Source organism: Colletotrichum phormii (genome assembly GCF_030913505.1).
Source record: "Colletotrichum phormii strain CBS 102054 chromosome Unknown BDP81scaffold_1, whole genome shotgun sequence".
In the NCBI taxonomy this organism is placed as follows: domain Eukaryota; kingdom Fungi; phylum Ascomycota; class Sordariomycetes; order Glomerellales; family Glomerellaceae; genus Colletotrichum; species Colletotrichum phormii.
In genome coordinates, this window is record NW_026851443.1 from 2,440,842 (window position 1) to 2,464,213 (window position 23,372).

Genomic DNA, 23,372 nt, shown 5'->3' on the forward strand with positions numbered 1-23,372 from the left:
CCGCATCTCAATGTACTGTCGCCTTGCAGCACTCGATGGGATAGGCGCGCCCTAGAAAGTATTCCCTAGTCCCCGTAGTTTGTTAACTACTTAGCATGCCTTTATAGAGAGGTTTCTTACATAATTCTTAAATATAAGTTTATAATCAAAGTGAACTGTTACGGCCAGCTAGTCGTAGGGGTAGTTTGCAGAAGTTGAGGCTGCGGAACTGGTAACAGTATTCGTAGTCGGGGATAGCTTCAGGGAAGCTATGTCTGTCAATCGTAAGGGTAGGTAAGGCTTCGGTGATCAATCGTAGTCTTGTCAAGGTGATAGCTGAAAGCGGATGTTAATCCTGATACGAAGTTAATTGCTGAAGAGCTATGGAAAGTCTGTCCTAGAGTCCGGCTCGAGTCCATCCTATATACAAGTCCTGGTCCTGAACATATCCCTTGTCAATGATCAGTTCCTCTGATCGGGTGAGCGCTCATTATGATGATGATGATGATGTATTTAACGTCTGGTGGGTGAGCGCTCATTGTTTGGTGTCAGGCCCATCCCAGTACACTCGTTACAACGATTGTCACACTATGCCTATGAAACAATATGGTCTTACACAAGCATGACTAAGTTTGCCAAGGATATGCCAGTATAAAGGGTCTTCCACTCACTATATAGATAGTCGGGATATTCCCATAGCCACTCGTTCTTCATACTCATCAATACATCCCATTGACCCCCTACCTGATAATCGCTGCCCAACATTTGGCATGAGCGCTCATGGCCCCACCATGGTCGCTCATGTCTTATCTTATCATCACGTGACTTGTACCATAGTTCTTCCGTTCCGTGAGAGGGTGCCTAGTGTCCCTTGTCTCCTGCATCATACCTCGAAAGGTACCCACTGTTAGTAATTGTTAAGGTTATAGAGGGCTACGGCCCACTGCACTATCATCTCTCAACATCAGCCCATACGAGCTGAATTCCACGACCATGGCGGTCTCCCTAGATGTAGGGCCATCGATCACGGTTCACGGGGACGCCGGTATATCTCGGCGGTCGGGGCGAGTCCGGAAGCCGACTGCAAAGGTCAGAGTGGTTGAGCAGGTTAACCACCAGGACAACTCTGAGCTTAAAGACGAGATCAACAAGCTTTCGAATCTTGTCCAGGACCTCCTACGTCGGGACGCCGAGAGGGAACAGTTTTTGAAAGACTGTTTGACGAAGATTGAATTCTTGGAGAGAGAGCTTCAGGAGGAGAAACAGCGTTCAAACCGGTATTAACGTGGTCTAGCAAGGTCTATGCACGCTATTGGCACAGGGCCTAGCGAGACTGACCTGAGTTCCCAGGGGCATCCCTTGCACATAACCCAGAACCAGCCGCCCCTAGTCCGTTCATACGCGGCGGCGGCGAGCCAGCCACTGTCTAGAGGACAGGATGAACCAACGCCAGCCAAACAAGGCGCAAAACAAGCTACAAACCGGGCGGCCTTAAAGGATCTACGCGTCTTTGCATATCTATCGCCTGAAAGCCCGCTTCGGAACGAGAAAGCTTACGATATATATATCTTCGTTCGGGAAAGGCTAAGTCCCTAAGCCCGAGAAGCCCTCAAGGGGATCGACCATGTTAAGATAGGATTAGCACTCCTACCTTCGTCAATGGATGGTGTAAAAGTCCTGCTAGAGAACAGAGAATAGATCGCTGCCCTTCTCCAAGCGTAAGCGATCGAGCAACGCGATACCTAGATCCGAGCCTATATGGCAAACGTCCCTTACACCAGGCATTGTCTAGTAACCAACACTGAGCTGGAAATTACGACCGAGGAGCTCCTTGAAGAGATCCAGGTCTTGACGAAACTCAAGCCTGAAAAAGCATACTTCTCTAGGAAGGACGAAGTCGAAAGGCTAGGCACGGTGATAGCCTGGTTCAAGGCGGAAGCCGTAAGGCAACTACCAAGACGCCTCCGTTTGATAGGGGCCAGCGTTTTTGTAAACCTGTAGTTCCCGAAGGAGAAGAGGTCTCCTTAATGTCTCCGCTGCGGCGGTTTTCACAGCGAACGAACGTGCACCAGAAGGAAGAGATGCCTCAAGTGCAGCTCTCCTTCCCACACAACTAATCAACACCGGGCACCCTGCGGCGGCACTGAGGGTCACGATGGCTGCGACTGCCCCTTTAAATGCCCGTCGTATAACGGGCCTCACGCCGCCTTCGATGCGACTTGCCCTATCCAACCCAAAGTGGTGAAGGGGGTAGTCCAAAGGAGAGATAAGGCTCAGCTACGGGCCATCCGAGCTAAGGGAGAAAGATTGTGGAGAAATACGACCCAGCAGTCGCATCGACATTCCCGTAAAGAAAAATAAGCGATAGACTATACCCCGGCAAATAAGATATAAAAAAAGAATATAGCCCTCTAAAACCCTACAAATTATATAAGCGAATATAGGTAGGCGGGCATCCGCCCACGAAACAGCACTAAACCTGGCTTACGCAGCCCAGATCGATATACTCCTAATATAAGAGCCGTCTATCTATTCGGAGGAGAGGAGGCTTACAAGACACCACCCAGGTTTTGAGACTTTCACCCCAGTAAATAACTGGACCGAAGACCGTCCTAGGGTACTTACCTACCTCCGTAAAGGAACTAGGGTACGAGGCGTATAAATACGGCCTCTACCCGATCCATCTATAGACCTGCTCTTCTTACGACTCCTCTTAGGAACGAAGGAGGTCCTTATAGTTATTAACGTGTATAACGCCCCTCGTGGCTCTCTGCGATCTGGCCAGGCTCTTAGGAACATCCTAGCGGCCTGGTAACCTAAACCTGAGGATCGAGTACTGATTGCGGGGGATTTTAACTTACACCATTGGACGTAGCAGCCCGAGGCCACGAGTTCCCCGGACGCTGAAAACCTAGTAGAATGGGCAGAAGCCGCCAGCCTTGTCCTAATGTCACCTATAGGTAAACCCACGCACAAAGGCGGTAACACCCTAGATTTATGCTGGGCGTCCAGTAACCTCCATGGGGCTTCCACCAGCATAGAAACGTCACTACACACGACATCAGACCACGAATCTCTGCTTACCCGGGTCCCCTTGGCCCTGATCGATTCACCCAGCCAGACCCCGGGAAGGTTTCGGCTCGATACGATGGACGATAAGCTTTTCCTCGGCATCATTAAACGCAACTTACAACCCATGCGCCGCACTACAAGCAACATCCAAGACCCACAGTCTTTAGATCTCCTAGCACAATAGCTTACGGACTGTCTTATTAAAGCACTCACGGCTTCCACAAAGCGCACGCTCGGGAAAGGTATAGGGAGACCATACTGGAGCGAAAGCTGCATACGTAAATACCGAGCCTATGCGAGTAAGTGAGCGATATTAGTAAGACTCCGCGCAGCCGGAGTGAACTGCTAATGGGAAGAAGAGGAGGTCGAAGCTCTAAAACAGGACTTCCTCTACGAGTTTAAACGCTCCAAGGATGCCTTTTGGAAAGATAAGATCTCCTCAGCCTCCTTAAGTAAAGACATATTTGAAATGGTCGGTTGGTACAAAGCCATAGGATCCTTTCAGACCCCGCCACTCCGAGATGTAGATAACCAAGATACGCTTGTCTTATAACCAAAAGAGAAGCGCGACTTATTTACCCGCGTCCTCCTTAGAAACGCTGCAATCTCCGAGGACATACTAACAGAAAGCCTAGTCTTACAAAGGCAAGCTACGCTTCCTTTCCCGCAGGTTACGAAGGACGAGGTACGGTCTTCGGTTCTTACCGCAGGAAACACGACTCCTGGGACCGACGGAATCACTACGGCTACTTTAAAAATAACATAGCCAGTTATCGAGGATATTGTCCTCTTATTTTATAGCGGGTATATACGCGAGGGTTAACATCCTACTTGTTTTAAAGAAGCAACTCTCGTGATCCTAGCAAAACCGGGAAAAAGAGACAAGACACTCCCGCGCTCCTATAGGCCAATTACGCTCTTGGCCGTCCTCGGAAAAGGCTTAGAGAGACTCATCGCCAGACGACTTACCTAGATCGCAGTTAAACATCGTATTCTACACGATCAACAGTTTAGAGCACTCCCTCTTCGCTCTTGCAGCGACCTCATCGCAGCGGCCATCCACGACATCGAGTACGCCTAGCAAAGAGGCCTAGTTACCTCTATACTTATGCTCGATATAAAAGGGGCTTTCGACGCCGTACTCCCAGGACGACTAGTCCGACGCCTCTACAAACAAGGATAGCCGGAGAACCTCGTACGCTAGGTCTCAAGTTTTATTACCGGAAGGAGAGTAAGAATAAGGCTTAATAGGGAGGTAGGAGACGTCTTCGGTCTCGAATACGGACTACCACAAGGCTCACCCGTATCTCCCATTCTGTTCATACTCTATATTAACGTGGTTGATAAGCGAGTGGGTCAGACAAGCGAGTGGATCAGCCGACCGCGACCAACATATCTTCCACCCTTCATAGGCGTTACGCCACAACCAAGCATGTCATCACAAAGTAATGAAGGCCAGCTAACCTTAGCGGTTCAGGCTATCAAAACGACACCAAATCTTAGTATCCGAGCGGCATCCCGGATCTACTCAGTACCCTTCTCAACCTTACGCCATCGTCTAAGGGGAAAGTTATCACGACGCGACACTATGCCTAGATCGCGGAATTTGACTACGCTTGAAGAAGAGAAGCTAGTTGAGTATATTCTCGACCTAGATTCCCGATCATTCCCTCCCCGCATTAGAGGTGTGGAAGAAATGGCTAATCGACTGCTCGCCGACCGCAACGCGCCCCCAGTTGGGAAGCGCTGGGCTTCGAACTTCGTCAAGCGACAACCACAGCTCCAGACGCGCTTTTTTCGCAAGTACGACTACAAGAGGGCCCAATGCGAAGATCCAAACGCCATAAACGCGTGGTTTCGCCTTGTGGCGAACACAATCGCGAAATATGGTATTGTGGACTCTGATATCTATAACTTTGATGAGACTGGGTTTATGATGGGCCAGATTGCATCTGGGATGGTCGTCACGAGCGCCGAAAGGCGTTCAAACACGAAAATGATGCAGCCTGGTGACCGTGAATGGGTTACAGTCATTCAGGCCATTAGTTCGTCGGGCTACAGCGTCCCGCCGTATATCATCGTTGCAGGCCAATATCACCTCTCCACCTGGTACACGGAAACCAATCTCCCACGCGACTGGGTCATTGCAACGTCTGACAACGGATGGACAACAAACTAAAGAGGCCTAGATTGGCTCCAGCACTTTGATCGGCATACAAAACTGCGTGCAACTGGCAGTTATCGCCTCCTCGTCGTCGATGGGCATGAAAGTCACCACGCTGCCGACTTCGAGATATATTGCAAGGAAAACAATATCGTCACACTCTGTATGCCGGCCCATTCGTCTCATCTGCTTCAGCCCTTAGACGTTGGGTGCTTTGGGCCACTAAAGACGGCTTATGGTCGACAAATTGAGGATAAGATGCGCCGGGGTAATACGCATATTACAAAGGAAGACTTCTTCCCTGCGTTTCGCGAGGCTTTTGCCCAAGCTATTACGGAAAAGAACATTCAGGGAGGTTTCAGAGGGGCTGGGCTTGTCCCTTTGAGTGCCGAAAGTGTGCTTTCAAAGCTTGATATCAGGTTACACACTCCAACACCTCCAGGATCCCTCCCAACAACACCCCCTGCGTGGACTTCTCAGACGCCAAACAACCCAACAGAAGCATCTTCTCAGTCTGAACTCATCAAAAGGAGGATCTCCCGCCATCAGAATAGCTCACCAACTTCAATTATTGAAGCTGTTGAGCATCTATCAAAGGGGGCGCGTGGATTTATGCACCAGATTGCGTTATTAAGGTCTGAGAACAAAATCCTTCGTGAGGAAAACAACCTACTAAGCCGGCGCCGGAGGGCTAAGAAAACACGTCTCAGACAAGGAGGAAGTCTTACTATAGCTGAGGCTGAGGACCTTCAGTCGCAGAGAGAAGCAACAGCTCAGATCGAGGAGGAAACACGCCGGAGTAGTGGTCGCCGACCGAGGACCGAGACGGGCCAACGGCGATGTGGCGTCTGTGGGAACACTGGTCATAATGCACGAACATGTCAATTTGCTGAAGAAATGTCTGAAGAAGAGGATCTTAAATAGTTTCAATTGAATTACTTTTCTTAGTGCTGCGTATCGGTCGCAAATGTGCTGTGGTCGCGGTCGGCTGATCCACTCGCTTGTCTGATCCACTCGCTTATCAACCACGTTAAACCTCTTTTCAAGCTAGGTATAGCTCGGCGTTCACTTCGACCGTAAACTCACATTCAAAAATCACGTAAAAAACCTCTCCGCAAAAGCATACCAAGTAGTCAATAAACTACGGGGACTAGGGAACACTATCTGGGGCGCACCTGCGTACTTACTTCGTCAAGCGATCACCTCTTATATATTACCTACTCAGTACTATATATTTAAAGTATAGTGGCCCGGCAAGAGCCGGATAAAGAATAGACGTACTATCTCAAACGGGGTTAGTAGTCTGCTACACCAACTGGACGCGACGCAAACCAAAGCCATCAGAGCGATGGTCCCCGTATACAGAACTACGCCTGTACCGATCCTACAGCGCGAGGCGGCTCTACCCCCAGCAGAGGTGATACTGGACGCGAAGCTCCACACAGCGTCCACTAGAATCCATCGTCTGGACGAGCGACACCCTCTCCGAACGAGACTCAGGGACAAATCAGGACCAGACTCACGGCTACGACGAATGGCAAGCCTCGTAAGCAAAAATACCGAATACATCGATCCGTTAGAACTCCCCCCTTGGGAGCAACTAGCGGACTGGCAGACAGCCCTCGCCAGGGTCGGCTACGAACCTAATAAGACCAAAGAAGAACAGGCCCTCTCCTTTGCAGGCAGGATGGCAACTTTCTCCAAGCGGGACATTATTATCTATACTAACGGGTCCTAGATATCGGACGGCAGTAGTACCTCCGCCGGAGCAGGCTAGGTAGGGTACTAAGCTATACGGCAGATCTTCCGCGGATCCGAACCACTCGGCTCCTAAACTAAGGTATATAACGCTGAGGTATATACTGTGTATTACGGCCTGATAGAAGCTACCCGGGCTCCTACGGCTCGTATAATAGATAACGTCCATATCTGCCTTGACAACCTCGTAGTCGCGGCTAGACTATACTCCCAGAGCATAGGAAGTAGCCAGGCTAGATTTAGGGCCTTCAATAGGCTCTCTTCCTCCTGGACTCGGAGATAAAGAGAGAGCTGGACAACCCCCGGCAGGGTTTATGTTTGGTGGTGCCCTGAGCATACGGGAGTACTAGGAAATAAAGAAGCGGATGCTCTAGCCAAGGAAGCCTGCAAACTAATCCCAAAATCACAAACACAGCCCTCATTAGCGCACCTAGAAAGGCAAGCTAAAGTAGCTACCTTCCAAGCCTTTGCCAGAAAATGGCTGTCCCAATGCCCTCGGCAATATGCCGACCTCGAGATAATTCTTCATCCCAAGCCGCCCGAACTCCGCCTCCCTCGGCACTTACTAGGAAGGCTATACACAGCAAGATCCCATCATGGAGACTTTGCAGCATACCACGAGATATTCGCTCATCAAGATACGTTGCTCAACTGCAGCTGTAGGAACCCAATAGTAGTAGTAGTAGTGGTGTTTTACATCATCAGGGACAGGTGCCCAGCTATCTATGTAACTAAGCTCCGATCAACCAGAGCGCCCTTTGGGCATATGATGTGCCGTGCCGCCATTATAGCGTACGACAAGTCAGGCAGTCTATAATGTACACTTTTCTTCTCGTGCCTAGAGCAGTGGAGTTTAGTATCTAATCCCCAGGGTCCGTTCAGTTCCAAAAAGCACGCCAGCAGGGGGTCCCTGACTCGGCAGAAGCGAATGGGTCTCTAGCAGCCCTACGCCGTCCACAGACGGCGTTGCCGCAACAAGTAACCGGCCCTCGGAGGCATATTTGCCTACGCGAGCATGGATGTAGGAACCCAAGACACCAGTCCATTTCTACTTCTGCAAGCATGGACGCAAGGCTATACCGCGCTACCTCCGCCAACGTATGGCTAAAGCAAGCATTGATTTCTTGTTAGGTTCTACTAAGGGAGCCTCTCTTCTATGCGAATGGATAGAGGAGACCAATTTCTTTTCCGAAATTTGCCCGAGTTATTAAATAGGAACGTTAGGTGAAGACGGTAGCCTGTAATATAGTTTAGATTAGTATAGACCATGTCGGCATAGCGCCCGGCACGTCCTTTTGTTACTAGACGTTAAATACATCATCATCATCATCATTATCCAAGCGATCCTTGGATAACCAGGATATGAGCTATCCAACATATCCAAACAAGGACACTGTCCAGCACAAAGGACATGTTCAGAATCAGGACTTGTATATAGGATGGACTTGAGCCGGACTCTAGGACAGACTTCCCATAGCTTCTTCAGCAATTAACTTCGTATCAGTATTAACATCCGCTTTCAGCTATCACCTTGACAAGACTACGATTGATCACCGAAGCCTTACCTTACCTTACGATTGATAGATATAGTTTCCTTAAAACTATTCCACGACTACGATTACTGTTGACAGTTCCGCAGCCTCAACTTCTGCAAACTACCCCTACGACTAGCTGGCCGTAACACAAGGCTCATCTTTGTCTTCATCATCATTAAGCTTAAGGTAGTTGGGAAGAGTCTATCGATAATTTCTTCGACAGCTCGGAAGTCTGGTAGTTGCTACTGCGATGCTAAGGTTCCTCGTAATTTTACTTTGCTTTCATTCCAACACCAACCAATGTGCCAGGATAAAAACTCAACTCCGGCCTACCAATCTACGCCAATGGAGCCACCAATGGCTTCATATGTGTTTTTCAATCCTCTTGAGCTTTAATTATTCCTCCTCTGTTTCTGGGTTTTGACCATATACAACATTGCTGCACAGAAGTAGTCAGTATGTACGCAAGCAACCCAATCTCGCCCAAAAGGTACCAAAACACTTACTAGTGCAGCCAAGCATGAGCTTTTCCGGTTTTCAGCTCGTTGCGTACCCCCGACAGCAACACGATAACCTCTTCCTTGCTCCAGCCGAGGACGCCACAGAGAAGTCGTAGGGTGAAAGCCTCCAGGCCATCCAACATTTGAATGAGGTTACACATGCCAAGATCCTTCAAGTGAGGGTCTTTGGCCCAAGGTCCAGCAGGGATCTTAAAAGGCTTGTGGACGATATTGATCAGTCCGGTGTTCTCCCTCACCAGCGTCTCCAACTTCGGCCCGACCTGTCCATCACGGCCCAAGACCTCGCAAGCTTCCATGAAGTAGCCCATCCAGCGGAGGAGCTCGGTGCCTTCAGTTGTGCCGTCATCCGAATAGAGCATGTAATCCCAGTCTTGGAATTCGGCCCAGCCCCCAGGATTCAGGTTCCTAAGAAACTTATTGATATGACACAGCATTAAAACCTTCAGAATCTTGACTTACTCGTAGACTCGTCTCACGTATGTCGGCCAATCAGCTAAGGCGCCAGCCATATAACGACTGAATATAAAATCGTACTTATCCTCCCCAATCCATTCGCTTTCAACGTCGTCGATTTCAAACTTGACATTAGGTGGGACCCTGGAAGTGTAAGTTTGGTTGTTGGTCAAAACTGAGTGGCCTTGATGAGTGAACATACCAGGGTGGCTGAATAGCACTCAGATCGTTTCCAAGGATCTGTGTCTTTGTCAGAGGTCAAACCAATATACGCTCGCCTACTGTATTGCAATTACCTCTGCGTTTGGGAACAGATCACCCATTTCGATGGCCCCTGTAAAGAAGAAGAGAAGTATAAGCCTCTGGCCATATTTGCAACGCGATTGAAAGCGCGATTACTCACAGATTCCAGTGCCAGTGCCAACATCGAGAATTCGGTGAGTCTTGTGCTCATTAATAGGCGCAAGAAAGAGTCGATTTCCAATAGTCTTGACTAGTAAAGTGTGAACCACGTCGAGTCGTTCCATTTCAGTCTACAAGTGACATTTCGTGTTAGTGTCTCGTCACGAACTGATGGCTCTATGACCCGCAATACGCACCTCATCATTGGGGAACACGTAGGCTGTTGTATTTGTTATCAATTAGTACAAACCGAAACCCTAGCAGTGCTCTTGATGAGCTCTATAAGATCCATGGAGGTGATGCTGGAGTCTGGGTTCTGCACTTACCACCAGATCGAAAGGCATGATAACGCCGACCGTACTCGGTAGGATAATCAACGATGGAAGATGACAATGACGCAGTGTATGAGGAGCTATTGAATCGATATCAGTACACGCTACAAGTTCATGCACTCTTTTCTTGCCATCGGCAATTGCTGTGACGGAGAGTCGGGAGTTAGGGGCGAGAGTACATTCTGTCATCGATGGTCGACGCATCTTCCTAAGGAATGACTTAGCTTAAGCTTGACTTGAGAGACACAATCTATGAAATTCAATGAACGCACAGTTGTTCCGTCGTCAATCTCAATTGTGGCCGGGGTCTCGGCATCTTCGGGAGGAGACTGGGGGGTTGGCGTCGCTCCTGCGCCACCCACCGATGCTGGCGTTGCTGCTAGCGGAGTCGCTGCCGTCGGCATTGCTACTGATGGGCTAGTTACGGACGCTGGCATGGCGGGTGAGGCGGCCGACTGTGGTGACTTTGGCGACTTCGGGGATTTTGCTGACTTGGGAGAGCCTGTCGGCGGGCTTGCGGTTGCTTTGGGAGTTGAGTCCGCCATGATTACTGGCAACTGATGTTTGCCAAGTCTCTGTGGCTAAGATTAGTGAGTTGGCTGCGGAGTTGAAGAACAAACAGCATCCAGAGACGACTGCCAAAGCAAGTGGAAAAGTCGCGGGGTTTTGTAAAGTGGCGGATAAGAGGCAAACCCCCGCAGCTTGGCAGGCTTCGATGTTGTTGGTTCTGTTGGAACCAAGTGCATTGTTCGATATCGATATGCGAGACGCATGCGGACTAAAGCGTGCAGAAACCTGACCTCCTTCCACAATTGTTTGCTTCCTAGGTGGGCTGTTTAACTGCCCACAACACGAAACGAAATCTGTCATCCCATAGCCTCGGATGCCGCTTTGCAGCTCGCCTGTTCGCGGAGTGTTTCCTATCATCAGGCTGCTAGTATTGACCTTAATGCTGCGACGATAGCTCTGACAGCATCAGACTTTCGAAATCCTCCATGTCGGCTAAAATATCAAAAGGCTTGTTCCAAGCCAACTTGGAGCATTGATGAACTGCAGAAGAACTTCAGGTGCAGGGTTCCTGCCAGCTGGCACTTTCAAAGATGGCGGGCCAACCGCATTCTGACCCTATTCGGACAGCTGCAGCTCCGTGGTCCTGATCCACAGGAAATCATGGGCCCGGAACAATTCCGGTAGCCCACGTTGCTAGATGGAATACGTGATTTCATATGTCACCAATCCTTTGTCATTTCCGCCCCGCCCAAGTGGGGGAACAGAGCAAACGATCCTTGAACCATCCACCCCTTTGACTTCATGTATCAGACATGCGAATGCCTAAGAACCTCACACCGGGTGCTAAAGATCATTCGACACATAGTGACCTTCACATAGTTTTGGTGCACCAAGTACAGGTCATCTCACTAGTTACGGCGAGTGCCTCGTCAACCAGCATCATGTCTATGGCTATGCGGAGACGACATCACCCCCATACCGGACAATGGAAGGCGGTTCAAATTGTGACAAGCTTCGAGATACACCGCGGAATATTTGCTATCCAAACACGTGAACTAAGGTCATGAATTGAATTCCAATCCAGAACGCCGGAGAAGGTCGAAGCTACTTCGTATGTAGTATGGGTGAATAGGAACACAAAGACTATCTATTTTGCGGGCAGGTGTTGGAACTCATTCACCCACTGGTTCCTCGGCTTGCTCAGCGTGCTCTTACCGCGCCGCAAGAAGTTCCCGTATCCCATATCGCTAGCGATACCGCTGCCATCGCGGTCCCAAATCACCTTGCCTCGCAGGATGGTGAAGCGCGGCCAGTTGTTAAACTTCATCCCCTCGAAAGGAGAGTAGTCAATATCATGATGTAACATCGAATTCTCCAAGACGAACGGCTTTATCTTTGCAGAGCACGTCCCGCCGTTGGCAGCAACCTGCTCAGGTATAGTGTACCAAATGACAAAGTCAGCATCATACCCGGCGGCGATCGCACCCTTGGTATATCCCAACCCATAGAGCTTTGCGGGGTTCGTCGCCGTGACCTCGACAAACTTTTGCGGCGTCACTCTACCCAACAGCACACCGCCCTCAAACAGCAAGGGCATTCGCGTCTCAACACCGGGAAGCCCATTTGGGACCTGGTCATACTGCATGGAACAATCTTCCTTGCCCAGGCCCGCCTTCTTGCCGCCAGGATGATCGTATTGACTCGGCGCGTGGTCCGAACTGAACGTCGTAAATGTCCCGTTGGCGATACCGGCCCACATGGCATCCAGGTCCATGCAGTCCTCCCGTAGCGGCGGACTGCAAATGAGCTTCGCGCCGGAGAAGCCATCAGTAGCCGGATGAGACGGCTTCAGGGCGTCGGCTGTGAGATAGAGGTAATGGGGGCACGTCTCTGCTTGAATGGGCAGAAGCCGTGTCTGCGCACTTCTGACGTGCGCAATTGAGGTCTTGGACGACATGTGGACGATGAGGATGGGGATATCACAGAGCTCGGCGAGGGCGATGATGCGGTACGTCGCCTCATCCTCGGCGATATTGGGCCGGCTGATGGCGTGGTAGTATGGCGCCGTAAGTTTCTGCTCTGCAAGGCGGGCCGTGATCCAGGTTATCATGTCGCTGTTTTCGGCGTGGACCATGGTCGTCATGCCTAGGTTCCTGGTGGCCATCATGACGTCTAAGATTTCGCCGTCTTTCAGTTGGAGGGGTTTGTAGGTCATGTAGAGCTTCACAGAGGTGATGCCCTCGCTAACAAAGAATGGAAGCTCATCGTGGAGGATAGTTGGGGTTGGGTTCGTGAGGATGATGTGGAAGCCATAGGCGCAGTAAGTCAAACCCCCCACTTCCTGGCACCCCCCTGTTTCTGGCACCCACAAAAACGCGAAAATCCACCACAACCCAATGCCCACCCCCAACCTCCTTTTATCACAACATTTTCAATTCGCGTCCAAATGGGCTCATCTTTTGCACATACCTTCTTCTATATCTAATGCCTCAATATACCGAAGATCAGCTTCGTCAGGCTCTCGAGGACATCTCAAACGGCAAGAGTCAAAAGAGAGCCTCATTGGAGTATGGGATACCACGATCAACCCTCCAACTACGTCTCCAAGGTGGTCAGACTAGGAAAGTGGCTTTTGCTGACTGGCAGAGGCTGTCTCCTGACCAGGAGAGTAAGCTGGCACAATGGGTTCGCATTCAGGCTTCGCTGGGCCTCGCACCAACGCACCAACAGGTGAAGGAATTCGCAGAGCGAGTTCTGGCTGCTGCTGGGGATACCAAACCACTGGGAAAAGGCTGGATCTATGCCTTTGTGAGAAGGAACCCTATCATTAAGGTTCAGAGAAGTCGTTCTATCGATTCTAGACGCGTTAATGGGGCATCTACTGAGGTCATTAGGAACTGGTTTAAGTTCCTCGCTATCCCTGAGATCAAGGACATCAAACCAGCCAACAGATATAATATGGATGAGACTGGCATCCTCGAGGGTCAGGGAGCTAATGGGTTAGTGCTGGGTATGGCTGAGACGACGTCTGTTCGCAAGAAACAACCTGGGTCGAGGGCATGGGTCTCTATCATTGAGTGTATCTCAGCCTTGGGTAGGGCACTTCGTCCTCTTATCATTTTCAAGGGGAAGACAGTCCAACAGCAGTGGTTTCCATTACATCTCGTTCCATACGATGGGTGGGAGTTCACAGCAACAGATAATGGCTGGACTACAGACTTAACTGCCATTGAATGGTTAGAGAAGGTGTTCATCCCACAGACTATGCCTGAGGCTGAAGGGGAGGCTCGACTGCTGATTGTGGATGGGCATGGGAGTCATACAACGACAGACTTCATGTGGAATTGCTATATTAACAATATCCATTTACTGTTCTTACCACCACACTCCTCTCATGTCCTCCAGCCTCTTGACCAGTCTGTCTTCAGCCCTGTTAAGTCAGCCTATCGGAAGGAGCTCGGTTACTTGTCTCAATGGAACGACTCTACCATTATAGGTAAAAGGAACTTCCTGGACTGTTACCAGAAGGCTCGACTTGCTGGTCTATCAGTCTCGAACATCAGAAGTGGTTGGAAGTGGACTGGTCTACACCCTGTGGCGATGGTTAAGCCCCTGATGAACCCTATGGTACTACCTGAGCCTCCTGCTAAGCCCACCACACCCAAACCAACTAGTCAGGGCAGAAAGCGATGCCATAATGGTCAACAAACTACCCCTGTTGAGCCATGGGATTCTGCCTCCTCTGCAGTGGTCTGGTCGACACCCAGGAAGCTGGCAGAGCTCAGCGGTCAATTGCACTTATACACCCAACTCGACAATGATACCAGCACTCAACGGCTGCTGTTCAGGAAGGTGAAAAAAGGCTTCACAGAGCAGGCCTGGCAACTGGCAGCTGCCCAGCAGCAACTAGCTCACCTGAGGGCTCAAGTTACCAACGCTGCAGTGAGGAAGAGGAAGACTGTTCAAATCGATCCCAACACGAAGTTCGCGAACATCAGGGATATCCATCGGGCTCAAATCGAAGCGGGTGAAAAGGAGGCTATCACGGCTGAATCCAGCGACTCTGAATGCCCTAGTGAGGCTGGCAGCTGTATTGTAGTGGGTGTGGTTGAGGATCAATAGTTAATAGTAATGAGGAGGTCGGGTTGTGATCCCATCGTTTTTGTGGTGCCAGAAACAGGGGGGTGCCAGGAAGTGGGGGGTTTGACTTATGACTTTCCCCTGGAACGTGAGTGATGTCATCTACGACTGGGTGAAGAGACTGGTGGATGCGTTCCTGGGTAGCGAATGCGATGATAGTTGTGGTGCCACCCGCAATTGCTGATCGAGTGCCGGTCTCGAAGTTGTCTCCTGTTGGAGAGTTATCCTAAAATACTGGCAGCAATGGACTGTAGTAGAATCCGTTGAAAACACCATAGAAAAGAAAGTGGAGACAGTAAAGATATGGGGTAGAATCCGATAAAAAGACAAGGGGGTAGAATTCGATGAGGTTTTCTTAGGTAAAATAGACTTTATAGATGTATATCGAAAGCTAGTAGTTAGGCGAGCTTAGATATTATTTTACTTTTTATCGAGCAGTACTTAGACAGGCAGGGGTCATTTTGTATATATTGATAAGTATAACAAATAAATGGCTAGAGAAAGAAACCTTATATCTATATAATAAGTAACTATACGATTCCCTTATATAAAGATACCCTTACTAGCCTTATTTATACCTCTAATTAAGTATAAGTTAGGTCACTCGAGGTGAAATGATTACCGTAGCGAATATACTAAGGTAGTTTAATATACCCCTCTAGGTTTAGGCTTTACCTAAACCTACATCTGTTCCTTTACTCCTCTTCGTATCCTAGTAAATATATAATATTAACGAGACGAAGTAAATAACGTGCATGATAAGCGAGCGGATCGGACAAGCGAGCGGATCGCTCGACAGCAACCACTCCACGTATGTAAATCTTGATCAACATCAACAAAGTTTAATTAATTGAAACTACCCATAATCCTCTTCTCTAGACATTTCTCTCTGAAATGGACATGTGCGCGCATTATGTCCAGTGTTCCCGCAGACGCCACATCGCCGTTGACCTGTTTCCGTCCTCGGCCGACGGCCACTACTCCGGCGCGTTTCCTCCTCAATCTGAGCTGTAGCCTCTCTCTATGATTAAAGGTCATCTGCCTCAGCTATAGTAAGGCTCCCTCCTTGCCTGAGACGAGTTTTCTTAGATCTCCGCCGTCGGCTAAATAGATTATTCTCCTCCCGAAGGGTTTTGTTCTCAGCCTCTAGAAGAGTATTACGATGCATCATAGCTAGTGTTCCTTTGAGGATATGGTTAACTGCGTTATTAGCTGGTGTTGGCGAGCTATTTGGATGATTTAAGATTCGATCTTTAATCAAAGTTGACTGAGAATTTGCCTCTGTTGGGTTGTTTGGTGTCTGAGAAGTCCACGCGGGGGGTGTTGCTGGAAGAGACCCTGGGGGCGTTGGAGTGTGTAACTTCACATCCAGCTTCGAAAGCACACTTTCAGCACTTAACGGAACAAGCCCAGCCCCTCTGAAGCCTCCCTGGATGTTTTTTACCGTTAGGGCTTGCGTGAAAGCGTTGCGAAATGCAGGGAAGAAGTCCTCCTTCGTAATATGGGTATTACCCCGGCGCATCTTATCCTCAATTTGTCGACCATAAGCCGTCTTTAGTGGCCTAAAACACCCAAAGTCTAAGGGCTGAAGTATATGAGACGAATGGGCCGGCATGTAGAGTATGATGATATTGTTTTCCTTGTAATATATCTCAAAGTCCGCAGAGTGGTGACTTTCATGCCCATCAACGACGAGGAGGCGATATCTACCAGTTGCACGCGGTTTTGTATGCCGATCAAAGTATTAGAGCCAGTCTAGGCCTCTTTCATTTATTTTCCATCCGTTTTCAGACGTTGCAATAACCCAGTCGCGTGGGAGACCTGTTTCTGTGTACCAGGTGGAGAGGTGATATTGGCCTGTGACGATGATGTACGGCGGAACGCTGTAGCCTGACGAACTGATGGCTTGAATGACTGTAACCCATTCACGATTGCCAGTCTGCGTCATTTTCGTGTTTGAACGCCTTTCAGCACTCGTGACAACCATTCCGGATGCAATCTGGCCCATCATAAACCCAGTCTCATCAAAGTTGTAGATATCGGAGTCCACGATGCCGTACTTCGCGATTGTGTTCGCCACAAGGCGAAACCACGCGTTTATCGCATCTGGATCTTCACATTGGGCCCTCTTATAGTCATACTTGCGAAAAAAGCGCGTCCGGAGCTGTGGTTGTCGCTTGACGAAGTTCGAAGCCCAGCACTTCCCAACTGGGGGCGCGCCGCGGTCGGCGAGTAGTCGATTAGCCATTTCTTCAACACCACTGATCCGAGGAGGAAATAATCGGGAATCTAGGTCGATAATATACTCAACTAGCGTATCCTCTTCGAGCAACGTCAAATTCCGTAAGTTTGGTACGGTTTCAAGTCGCGAAGTTCTTCCATTGATACGGGCGCGTAAGGTTGAAAATGGCACTGAGTAGATCCGAGCTGCATCTTTAATACTCAAATTTGGTGTTTTTTCGATAGCTTGAACTGCTAGAATTATGCCAGCTTCTTTGTTTGATGACTGTATCATTGTGGTGGATGGATATGTGTTGGAAAGAAAAAGATGTGGCGGTCGCTGTTGAGCGATCCGCTCGCTTGTCCGATCCGCTCGCTTATCATGCACGTTAAACGAAATCGTTTTGTTTAATATAGTTAAGTAGCTTTATAAGCCTATTAATAATAATATAGTAAATATCTATCTATCGGAAGTTAATGTTGTTACGACCCAACATGCACGACCAAGTCCAGGGTGTTACGCCCGCCGCAACTTGTCACTGTGGGCGCGTAGCTATATAATGCAGAACAAGGGACAATGATGCCGGAGTCATCATTATCGAAGCTTTTGCTTTGTGCCACAGTTGGTTGCCTTGACCTGCTCGTAACATTTAGAACGAATACTGAGGCTTCATTAGGGCTAATTTCTAATTGTTTTTAGAAGAATATATCTTGGTTGTCGGCTAGCGAAAGAACAGTACTAGAGGTTACTTCCGTAACTATTCGATCTTAATTAACGAACCAGTAGACTCAGGCAAGGAGATAAGATTCAGTGTTTCGCTACTTGAGGAAACCTATTGATCTAGATAAACCCGAATATCCCGTACCCATCGACGGGCCCCACCTTTCTGTTGGTATTACAGGCTATATGATACCGTCTAGACGGTGTAGCCTTTCGGCAGGGTGAAGCAGTACTATTCTATTGATAATACTTGTGCCTAACGAAGGAGAGCCAAAGGGGAAAGTGTCCTTTGCAGCAGTATGCTATATATATAGAGTGAGGGCGCCCTGAGCCAGCGATAGCTGCGACCGCCGGCAGGCATTTGGTCCATGCGAGTGTCTTCGGTCCGAGCCTTGGTCGCCCGAGGGCTCCGTGGCTCGTGCTTCTAGAAATGCGGTCCCCGCGCGGTCTACGCGCGCGGGCTTCTGGGCAGCTGGCCTATTCCAACACTTTCAGCACGCCCTGTCCAATGTAAGACTGAGCATCATTGTCCTCATGAACAAGCTGGAGATCCAGACCCTTTCCTCACCACTGTCAAGCTGTACGCCAGCTCGAGATATTCTTTTTAGGTTTCGCTTCTGACTTCGGAGCGATGCCACTGGCTATACGCCTAGACGGCATGATCCCGCAGCCCAGGTACGTAGAGAGGAGACGGACGAGGGCATAGGGAGCTTTCGAGATCGAGTAAGATCCCGTGCAAACTATTTACATAGTCTGAGATATGGTTGTGGATTATTATGGGGATAACTAGTCGGATCTAACCCTAAATTCTGTCGCTTGCGCTTGCGACCTTGTTATTTCGGAGCGTATGACTGCGCTCGGATCTCCTTGGGAACATCGTCGTGGGTCTCTAGCTTGTGGCCTTGCTGTACCTATCGGATGATTTCTCTTATATGATGATCCAGGACTTTGTGGTGCATCTTTCGGGCACGATTCTGCCAGCACCATTGTCCATTGTCCATTGTCGCATGGGGCTCACGGGCATCTCATGAGCTGGTATGCCCGCCTCCATGGATCAAGCTCGCCAGCGGCCTCTTGCTTTGCATCCATACGGCTGCTCCGCTCTGAGAGGCCGATCGAGTAGCGCCCATTCCAGCGGGCCGGACCGTGGTTGCGCACTCCACGTAGTCCATCTCAACAAAGATTCTCAGCCTCTTGCCAGCGCGAAGAAGCTGGCTCCGCCTTGCAGCTATCTACAACCGACCAGTCAATCTATCCCATCGAGTGCTGCAAGGCGACAGTACATTGAGATGCGGGGGAGCAGCCAATCGGGCCACTTCGGGCCCCTTTTTCCAACCAACCAACGTAATTGATAATAGATACTTCCAATTACTAGAGATTCTGCGTATGAAATCGGTACCAGCAATCTTCTGAGTTACAGAGAGCTACATCGCACTCGAGGCAGCCCATCCTCGTGTACTTCCGCCGCTGCGGTTGGGTATGGATATTACCACTAATTTCGCCCAGCGCAGTCCTCGCTTTTACTTGCGATATCGTACTACAACCCACGCAAGCAGAATTGGCATTTCTGTGCCCTCGTACGTGTAATTGCCACGGTACTGCCTCGTTCCTTTTGTCTGTTGCCCTCCTTGGACGTCCCCGTCGACGACCTTCTGCCAATGGTCCAAACCTCTGAATTAGGTGGGCAGAAAGCAGTCTACGCCATTCATACTGGTTCTGAACCCGGGGCCACTCAGGATCTCCCCATTGTTGAAGACGAAAGGTATTAATAATAATGACTTCGAGGAGAAAGTTCCAGGCAATTGCCTGCCAACTGCCCCGCCTCACGGGCCGGCTGAAGTCGTAATAGGACCGCATTTGGTCCCCGGTATCTACGCCGTTCATACGGTGATTGTACTCATCGATTGCGAGTGGAATCCGGAGATCCTTCCGCACTTCGGGCCCGAAGACCTCCCGTGCTGCCCTCTTCGCAGCGGTATCTCCAGCCGGCCGTTTGCGGTTTCGTACAACGTCGGATGTCTCTCGGAAGACCGTCGTGAGGAAGAGAACGAGGGAATTATCCTTCCAAGTGAACTGGTTGACCTGGAAGTTATTCCAATGAATGGTTTGGTATGGAATAGCCACTGACAGTGATTTGGGTTAACATACTTTCCCGTCAGCCGTGGAAATCGCGTGTAGTTGACCCCATGGAAGTCCCTTGCCGTCAGTCTCTTTCTCAGCAACCAATGTCTTGTCGATTCCACTATCCTTCCGGCACGTGCCGGTGGCACCGATCCGCTGGTCACGGAGGGCCCGGAAGAGCTTTACTGAAGCAAATAGATTATCAAGAAACACGTGATAAGTGGCCAATGGAAGCAAGGAAAGCAGTGATGTGACCACCCGCTGGGTCGGCGTCAAGGCTGTTCGCCGGGCCTCCTCGTCGCCGGCTGCGGGCCGGGCTTGTGCCACGAGGCCGTAGGGCCCGTCACCGTGGACGTGCCAGAGCCAGCGGAGGGAGTACCCGGCTTGCGCCAGAACCCAGACCTTGAAGCCGGTTGGAATCGGCTTCGTCGGGATCGTCGTGGTCTCCACTGCCCGGCCCGTGAAGCGGACCATGGCCTCGTCGACGGTGAGGTCGGAGCCGGCCCGGTAGAAGCGGTCGCCGGTCTCTTGGATGTGAGCTGACCACTCGTTGACTTGCTGGTACACCTTCGGCATCTGCTTCTCCCGGGGCTGCCCGCGGCGCCGGCCTGCCGTCGACGGCACGGAAGCAGGGATCTTGGCCGGGTCGAAGATCCGGATGCGGCGGAGGAGGAGCTGGAAGCGGTCCCTCGAGATAAATCGAGTAAACAAATGGATAGGATCCTCTGTCTGTTGTGAAGTAGACCAGTATTTAGATATTTTGGTTTCAGGGTGTAAGCCCATATAAATCAAAATGCCCAAAAACAAATAGACTTCGTCTACAGTCGCTGACTTCCACTTGAGACTGCGAGAGTGTTTCTTAACCGGGCCCAGCCTCGCCGAGCGCGGCGCCGCATTCGTCCACTTAACCCACCGGCCGACGAGGCTGGCCGGCACGAACTCGAGGAGGAGGTCCAGCGGCTGCGGTGGTAGGCTCCGGACCTCCGTGGGCCGCTGCGGCACCTCGAAGGGCACGAACTGCCCAGGGATACCGGGCTCAACCTCCGGAGGCTCGCGGGGCCGAACAGTGGCATTATCACATTGCTCCGGCGTACAGTCGGCAGTGCAGGCGGCGGCGAGGTCCTCGGGCAGCAGGGCAAAGATACACGACTTCGCCGAGCCCGTGGAACGGCCAGATCCGTCAGAATCGTCAGAATCCATTAATTGAGTATTGGTAATGATGGATTTGGTAGATGTACCGGAGTGGAAATCATAGGGGCAACTCAAGCAGTGGATGTACCAGATGCGGTGCGGGGTAAAAGGGGGCCCGTTATGTGGAGCCAATGTACTGTCGCCTTGCAGCACTCGATGGGATAGCATTTTTTCACGAAACAGGAATGGTATCAGCACTTGTCAAGCATCTTGCCACGTGCTTTCTCACGTGGATATCACACTCTCTTAGTATATAGACTGCTCTCATGTGCTCATTCTAGATGGGTTACTTCAAGCCACTTTAACCCACTTCATATGCCCATTGCTGCGTGCCATAACTCGTGACACATTTGCAAGTGCTTCGTGACTTTATCTTCCGACCGGTCGTTAGGAACTAACATAACAATAGTCGCGGCATTCGTCTCTAATGTCTTCTTTTTGGAATTCACGATTTTGGCAATCTGAAGCGAGAGAATTTCTCTCTAGAAATCATTCGAGGCTATAACAAGATTTTGTTTGTTTTGCTCGACAGATTTTCTGTTGTTCAGGGTCAGTTTCCATTGCATAGTATAGAGCATCCAACGAAGGGAGCTGATCATCGTACGACTGGCCTGGAGCCCACTCGTGGTAGTTGAGAAATGGCAACGCCCCTGCAATGGGCCGAAGTTGGCTGCGTGAGGAACCATGATTCAGATCACTAATGAAATAGTAGATATCTGAGTGTTAATCGTCATCTTCGTCGTCACTGGTGGTCTCGTACACCCAACTATCTGCAGGTGTGATCTCAGCGATTCGTCGGTGCGACCAATGGAAAAACCAAATGAAGCTTGGCAACCATTCTGTGAGGCATGAGGGAAGGTCGTTGAGACAATGGCTTGGTATGTACTGCACCAATAAGGACTATATACCACTGAATCCATGGTGGCCGAAAAATGCGCCCTTACTGAGAAGCATCTGGACGATGTTGTCATGGCCCTCAGATGATGCGGCCTGAAGAGCGTTGCCATACTTGCCGCCTTGTGCGTTGACGTCTGCGTCTTTGCTAAGAAGCATCTGGACGATGATGTCATGGCCCTCTGTTGGATCTCTGAGCAGTCGGCAGAAAAGGTGGATCTGGAAGGCGGTATGGGTACTTACAAACGACCCCTTACATACCACTTCTGAGAGGCCGTGGACTCTGCCCACAACCTCCTCCTTCCACCTCAAGACGCAGCAATAATAGACCATTATTGACACTTCGTTCCAACCGTACGGTTGCCCTGCTGACGTGTATACCAACACCCTCAGATGATGCGGCCTGAAGAGCGTTGCCATACTCGCCGCCTTTAGTAGTAGTAGTAGTAGTGGTGTTTTACATCATCAGGGACAGGTGCCCAGCTATCTATGTAACTAAGCTCCGATCAACCAGAGCGCCCTTTGGGCATATGATGTGCCGTGCCGCCATTATAGCGTACGACAAGTCAGGCAGTCTATAATGTACACTTTTCTTCTCGTGCCTAGAGCAGTGGAGTTTAGTATCTAATCCCCAGGGTCCGTTCAGTTCCAAAAAGCACGCCAGCAGGGGGTCCCTGACTCGGCAGAAGCGAATGGGTCTCTAGCAGCCCTACGCCGTCCACAGACGGCGTTGCCGCAACAAGTAACCGGCCCTCGGAGGCATATTTGCCTACGCGAGCATTTTTCTGTTTTCTTATATTTTCTTATATAGAAGATAAAGGAGGAAGGAAGAGAGAGGGGTGTGGTAAGGCCGGGGCCTCAAGGCGTCGGTGGGTGTGTGAGAGAGTTGTGAGGCGCGGGATCTCGGGCTCGCTATCTTTGCAGAGAGTGAGCCTCATAGTAGCGCGTCACACGCTCGAACTTCTCAAAGGCACCCGGGTCTCTGACCAGGGCGTACCAATAGGCTTCGGCCAGGCCTATCGGGGGCGGTAGTGGTCCCGGATCGTCCACGGTCCCGGTAATCGGCCATAGCGCCGAGGTACGGCGGTTCTTCGTGCAATATACTGGATGGGTAGGCGATAATTTCCGCCCGCAGTTACATTTGAAGTCTCCGTCGTGCTGAAAGCGCCTGTGGTAGGCGTGGAAATGGCCATGGCCAGAACGAGCAGCGAGGAGGTGGTGCAAAAGAGGACGCCGTAGGTCCAATTCCGGAGGGCAACGGAGGGCAGCGTCAGTTTTCTTATAGCCTGGTTTGAGCTTTTGCTTCGAAGTATGCCACCATCGTGAATGGTAGCCACGGGCTCTGGCGCGGGCCATCTT

At 50.3% G+C, this 23,372-nt stretch overlaps 3 protein-coding genes across 3 annotated transcripts; all 3 read right to left on the reverse strand.

The window, feature by feature from the left end:
- Nucleotides 1-8,544: 8,544 nt before the first annotated feature.
- BDP81DRAFT_11185 (methyltransferase domain-containing protein) lies at nt 8,545-10,275 on the reverse strand. The gene is made up of 8 exons (XM_060581488.1): nt 10,211-10,275; nt 10,082-10,104; nt 9,886-10,015; nt 9,779-9,816; nt 9,685-9,722; nt 9,489-9,626; nt 9,015-9,434; nt 8,545-8,947 (listed from the first exon to the last, which is right to left on the reverse strand). The coding sequence occupies exons 3-8, from the start codon at nt 10,007-10,009 to the stop codon at nt 8,905-8,907; spliced, it is 801 nt and encodes a 266-aa protein (XP_060451907.1). The 5' UTR covers nt 10,010-10,015; nt 10,082-10,104; nt 10,211-10,275; the 3' UTR covers nt 8,545-8,904.
- A 1,345-nt stretch (nt 10,276-11,620) lies between these two features.
- Nucleotides 11,621-12,998, reverse strand: BDP81DRAFT_413622 (uncharacterized protein). Its single transcript, XM_060589300.1, has one exon. The coding sequence runs from the start codon at nt 12,939-12,941 to the stop codon at nt 11,874-11,876; it is 1,068 nt and encodes a 355-aa protein (XP_060451908.1). The 5' UTR covers nt 12,942-12,998; the 3' UTR covers nt 11,621-11,873.
- An 8,914-nt stretch (nt 12,999-21,912) lies between these two features.
- On the reverse strand, nt 21,913-22,731 carry BDP81DRAFT_11364 (uncharacterized protein). Its single transcript, XM_060581507.1, has one exon. It carries the CDS (start codon nt 22,431-22,433, stop codon nt 22,020-22,022), a length of 414 nt encoding a protein of 137 aa, XP_060451909.1. The 5' UTR covers nt 22,434-22,731; the 3' UTR covers nt 21,913-22,019.
- Between the last annotated feature and the right edge of the window lie 641 nt (nt 22,732-23,372).